General features: G+C 47.3%; 1 protein-coding gene across 1 annotated transcript in view; it reads right to left on the reverse strand.

The window, feature by feature from the left end:
• Positions 1-5,565, reverse strand: part of LOC139348987 (sarcoplasmic reticulum histidine-rich calcium-binding protein-like) — a 58,646-nt gene extending 53,081 nt beyond the window's left edge. The window contains exons 1-2 of the mRNA XM_070989425.1: positions 4,864-5,565; positions 2,781-3,522 (exon numbers count right to left, since the gene is read on the reverse strand). Of these exons, the coding sequence (XP_070845526.1) occupies positions 2,781-2,999 (219 nt within the window). The 5' untranslated portion in view covers positions 3,000-3,522; positions 4,864-5,565. The remainder of the gene's footprint in view (positions 1-2,780; positions 3,523-4,863) is intronic.
• Between the last annotated feature and the right edge of the window lie 435 nt (positions 5,566-6,000).

Raw genomic sequence — 6,000 nt, forward strand, 5'->3', positions numbered from 1 at the left:
TCAAAACCAAAAAAAACTAAATAACAAACAACAGCACGGCGAGACCTTTTTGAATGCAGCATTTTCATATCGACACTGTGTGTACTACTGTGGAACTGTGGTCTGATTTCATCTTTCTGCTTAGCTAAGCTTGGATCTTCCTCACCTCTCCCTCATCATTAGCTATCCCCCTTCTGCAACACACTGCCTAACCCCCCTGAAACCTCCTTACTCCATCATCCTCAACTGCAAGCTAAGACTCCATAGCAGCTATCATACAGAGAAACTACAAAGAAACTACTGAAGCTCCTAACACAGCACTAGTGACAGTAGCATCTTTGTCAAAGTGCTGGAAGCCCGTCATGTTGAAAGAAGCCAACATGCTGGCCTGTTTGGCTGAGGAGAAAGGATGCTGTATTCCCAGAAAACAAGAGAGATAAATAGAGTGGAAAAAACGCATCCCTCTGGAGATGGAGGGACCAAAAACTACTGTAAACCAATGCAAGCAGGGGAAGCTACAGCATGCCTCAACATCAAACCCCCCCAAAAAAGTGAACTCTCCCATAGTTTTTAGGAACAGTCTGGAGCGCTCATAGGGTGAGAGAAAAAATTATTTTGCATCTTCCGCAGTATGTCTCAAGTCTTATTAAGGATGAGCAGCTCTGCGCACTGGGTGATGCAGTGGTTTTTGTTTTTTTTTCCAGTGCCCTGACTTTCCCTTGACTTGTGGGATTGCTGAATGAGTGAATGTAAATGTACACCAATTAGATAAGAAACTGGCTTTTCTGTAAAGCTGCCAAATCCGGGGGCAAAAGGAAGAGTGAAAAAATAAAAGAGCGGCTTGCCTGAAAATAAATGATCTGTATACCAATAACCCTCAACTGATACTCAGTTGGCAGGTCCAAAAGAAAGACAGAGGAGAAGTAATGGTCTTGATTGCCTGCTGAAGTGTGTATAGATCGAGTAAATCTCTGTTAGGAGTACACAATGTGTAGACGCTCAGTGATTCTTACACCAGAATCCCTCATTTCTGTGAGATAAATGCAAAAATATGGAATATTGCATACCTGAAAAGCAACTTCTGTTGCTCGTCAGGACCCTAATAGCCAAAAATTTGTTAAATAATCCTCTAGTTAGAAGTAAACTTACTCTGCTCTCTTATCATGGTGGGATTTGAGTCTGGCATTCCTCGCTTGTTTAGAAAACTTTCGTCCTCACCCTCTAAATCCCTCGGCCAGTGCACTCAGGGGCCTGCTGCAATCCCCACGGCCCCAGATGACCTGAGAAGAACCAGAACTTTCCGCCGTAAAGACCCCGTCCGATGCAAAAGCGCTGACTAAGACCAGGCTCCTTCCTGTCCCGCCCTGTGCCCCTCTCTTTCCTCCTCTCTCAGCAGCCGAGCCGCGCACTCATGGATCCATGGGATGGAGCGACGCTGGCCAACCCTTGTAAGGAAGCCCATTAAGGAGCCCATCAATATTTCATCATTGCTCACTCAGAAACATAGAAGTTTCCAGGCCAGGGCCATTAGGGGGCAGACGTCAATACGTTATGGCAGCGAGCGTTTCTCCTCACTCCCCCCTCCCGCCCTCCACCTCTTTCTCTTGCCTCTGTCCGTCTCCCGTCTCAAGACAAGTCATCGGAGAAGCTTTCTCAAGACGACAGTGGTTTCCGCTTCTTCTACATTAAACAAATCATTAACCATTAGGTATCCGAGGAGCACAATAATCTTTCCTGCTCCTGTCAGATGACCCCCAAGTACTGTTGTTAGTGTCAGTGAGAGGAAGGGAGCGGGACTGTTGTGGAGGGTGGTTTGTAAAAAAAAAAAAAAAAAGTAACACATCTCCATTCACACAGAACACTGACTCCTAATTAACAGCATGACATGATTGTATGATGTGATGTAGACGCTCTCTAGAACACGTTTTGTGAGATTTTGACTCATGGCTGTTGAGTCGGGTCTGGCGCCTTCAATACTGGCCAAGTCGGTGAGTGGACACTCGGTGGCAGTGGGGCAATCATCAAGAGGAGGAACTTGGTGTCTCTCTCTCTCTCTCACACACACACACACACACACACACACACACACACACACACACACACACACACATACATACACAATGAGTCAAACCCTATGAGTCAGATATAAAACTTTCCACTGAAGAGGCAAGAGGGAAGCTTAATTGCAGTCTTCTTAGGATTACAATGATTTTATAACCCTTGTTTCAAATTATTACACTTGCATTAGCTGGGATGGGAACTAGCCTGCAGGCTAAAGTGCGTTAAATATTGCTGTGGCAGACATTTTAACGAGTTTTCCTCCAGCTCACCCTTCAGTGTCCTTGGAACTAAAAAGGTCCCGCTATAAGTGTTTTACCCAGGGAAATGTGAGGTCTTCTGGAAGCCCAAATCAAACCGGATCCCAGCCTGCCAATTCCATGCTAATGTAAACAACACCTCCGGACCTCCGGAGGGAGGTCGAGCCATGCCAAGTCATTGCATTTACATTGTGTCATCCCTTCTAGGTCCCTATAGCTTTTAGTGTGAATGCTGCTCTGACTTTGGACCAGTTATTACTTGTAACTGTTGGCACTGTTCAGCATGACTGCATGACCCTGTGATCTTGTCCAAATTTCCAAATTAAAATGTCAGTTAATTTCTAAGTGTGCTTTTTACACTTTTAATTATATTTTAACTGTAGTTTATAAGGTTTTCTGCAGGTGTGGCGCACGTGTTTGCATGTGTACACTCAGTTTAAAGTTATTAACAAAAGTAGAAAAAAAGTGCCGACATGAACTCACCAGAGTGCAGAACCTCTCGGGCGGGTTTCCACACGTGATTCCGGGCGGATCCACCTTGATCCGCATGTAGTCTTTCATGGACGCGGGTTTCGGCTGGCACGCGTACTGCTCCCACACCGAGCCCTCATCCGTGCTCACCAGGGACTTGCACAGTTCGTACTGGCCCAGAGTGGAGGCCAAGCAGTGCAGCAGCAGCAGAAACACGGCCTGGAGGAGCATGGCAGGCTGGGGGGTGTTTGGAGCGGGGTCCGGCGCAGGGTGAGGGGGCCACGGAGCTCAGAGGAGAGGTGAAGCGCATGGAGCGGCGATCATAAGGAAACAGTGGACATCCCGACCACCATACTGCTGTACTGTGAATGGTGAGGTGCAGATAAATTGACAACTCGCCTCCAGGCTGATGGCTGACAGGAGAACACTGTATCGGCAACTTGCTCAGTGTCTCTTCACAAATATTGACGGCCCCCAGAGAGCCGAGAGAGGGACGCTTTCTTGTTTTGACGGCTGACTTCCTGAGGAAGATGGGCGGTGGGTGGAGAGGCGGATAATGTGACAGAGATTAATCTCGGCATACACTTTAACCATAGTGTTGCTGGGAGTCGGGGTGTTATCGCGGATCCATGTCTCAGAGAGCGGTGTCCTGCGGGGAAACGGCGCAGCTGGTCGGGGAGGCTGAAGGAGAAGTCGCTGCGTCTTCAGGTATATCCATTGGACGTTTTGCACTGGCCGAGCTCCTCTGATTGTCCTGGGGCGAAATGAGGACAAATGCGGGAGAAGCAGGGAGTTAGTGTGATGTGACACATATCCTCATCACTCCATCACATCTTTAATCTCACTGTAAATGCAGGGATATACTTGTGATCTTTTTAGAGCTCAGCTTGAGCTGAAATCTGTCCTGCATGCTGTTTTTCTTTTGCCTGAATAAAAGTTTAATGTCAGTCTTTGAAATATACATGTGGACGGCCGGGTTGCGTTCTTATTTCGTGGTATAATTAACTCCTTAATTATGCCGCAGTAATTGGTAATTTAGTTTGGAAAGTGGAGAAAAAAAAACATCCCATTTACGAGGAGAACTTTTAAGTGGATGTGTGGCACACCACATTGGTTACAAGGCGGACAACTTTGGCCAAACCCGCCTCTGATCTGCGGAGTTTTCGGCGCTGTTTAATGCAAAGAGCTGCACATGAAAAACGCACTGGAAGGCGCCGTACTGTGTGGAAAAGCCTGTGCGTAAAAACACGTGCTGCTGCCGGGTGCTGCCTCTGAGATGTCATTGCTCCCACAGCTCTCCAATGCTGGAGATGGAGAGCTGGCTACAGATGGGCTTTTTTAATAATTGCACTGCAAGAAATATCCATCAGAAAGACACATGTAATAGCACGTTTCATTTATTTTCTTAAAATATGCCAAAAAGCGCAAAAGGGGAGATGATTATTCTCCCAAATGTTTCGAGGGAGAATCAACTGTCATTTTCTCGGGAGTTTGTGATTTATAGGCCTTTTCATTATTCTGTCTGACTTCAGCATGCTGTCATTAATTTCATAATGAACTTTAAGCCAAACAAACTGCACTGGAAGTAGTTACTGCCCGATTTATGCACTTATTTTAACTGTAACTCGATTTTAAAGTGAATACATGAATACATGAATAAATATGGTTGACATTTTTTGCAGCGTGCCCTCATTGATCATAATCCGACTGTCATCCCGCACTGACAGAAGCCTGCTCCTTGCACAGCCTATCCCATACAAACCCTGTGGACTCTTGACTTAGTTCAGCTGTCAAGTGAAGTCGCCAAAGCTATTTCCCGACACTGACAGTCTTGCAGGGGTGTGTCAGTTTCTTCAGTAGTGCATCCCACCGCGCAGCATCGCTCACGCTCTACGGATATTGCATATTCTCGCACTAACGCATTGGTCTGCCTCGTCTAAAACAGTGTAAATTCAGCTGAAAGTGCTCTCACCCCTCTCCGGTTATCCTGGAGTGGTCCGGGTATATTGTGTGCAACTCAGAGCAGCTTCTCGGTGCAGACTTCAAAGAGCTAAAGCCAAATGCATCGTGGTGTGAGATTGTATCAGATACTTACTTCTAACATGCATCCGTGAGACAGGTCAGCACTTTGCGTGGCGCTGGAGTACGTGCACGTCCCCCCTCTCTCTTTGGGCAAAAAAAAGAGATGCCCCCCGATCATCCGCTGTCACTCGCTCCCCGCCGCGGTCCTCACTGTACTCCCGTTACCCGCCTGCACGGCTCGCTGTTTGTTTTTGCCTTCTGCCGGATACTTTTTGATCACACCGTGGATGGCTGCGCACGCTAGATCGGCGTCCTAGATCTAGAAACGGCTGGGAAAAGAGGACTGAAATCCAGCGTCAAGGAGTATCAAAAGTATAAAATATTGACTTTGAGGAAAGGCTTTGTGCCCGCCCTTCTCCCCCCCCCCTCCTCCTCCTCTTCCCACTTCTTTGCAAGCTCGGGTTTACCCGGGCTGCTCAAGGGCAGAAAGAAAGAGAGAAAAAAAGGCTTTATGGAAAATATCAGCCTCCCTCCTTCTCCTCCTCCTCCTCCCTCCGTCTCTCTCTCTCTCTCTCTCTCTCTCTCTCTCTCTCTCTCTCTCTCTCTCTCTCCTCCGTCTCTCTCTCTCTCTCTCTCTCTCTCTCTCTCTCTCTCTCTCTCTCTCTCTCTCTCTCTCTCTCCCTCCCTCAGTTAATGCCCAGGCTAAATCCTTTTACCATCACTTTCAATCACTATCTGAGCTTTTATCTGCTCCAGCCCTGCTGCCTGAACCGGGGCGGTGCAACTTCCCCTCTGCGCTCCTGCTCCAAACTGTCCCCCGCCAGGTCCGGTGTGCACCCCGCTCGGCTTAAAGGACCAGTGTGGAAACGGGGACCCGGTGTGACGGTACATTCGCCCTTAAACTGTCCAGATGTGTCAAAAAAAATGACGCACTGTGCACAGTGTTTACTCGGAGGGTGAAGTCGCACTTGTCCCTGCATCCAAAAATCATATTTCTCTAACACTCCTTATTGGACTTGCAGTGAATGTATAGTGATCTTATCCCACTTTATTGTATTATTTATCTGCCAGAATGCTGCCATAGAACGTTCCCCATAAGATCTTTCAGATGTTAACTTTTTGCTGTGGTCTCTCCAGCCTGCAGTGTATGTAATATTAATTATCTACAGGATTATCATGCAGGATTATCACTGGATCTGAACTGGTGGTT

Source organism: Chaetodon trifascialis, chromosome 20 (genome assembly GCF_039877785.1).
Source record: "Chaetodon trifascialis isolate fChaTrf1 chromosome 20, fChaTrf1.hap1, whole genome shotgun sequence".
Lineage (NCBI taxonomy): Eukaryota > Metazoa > Chordata > Actinopteri > Chaetodontiformes > Chaetodontidae > Chaetodon > Chaetodon trifascialis.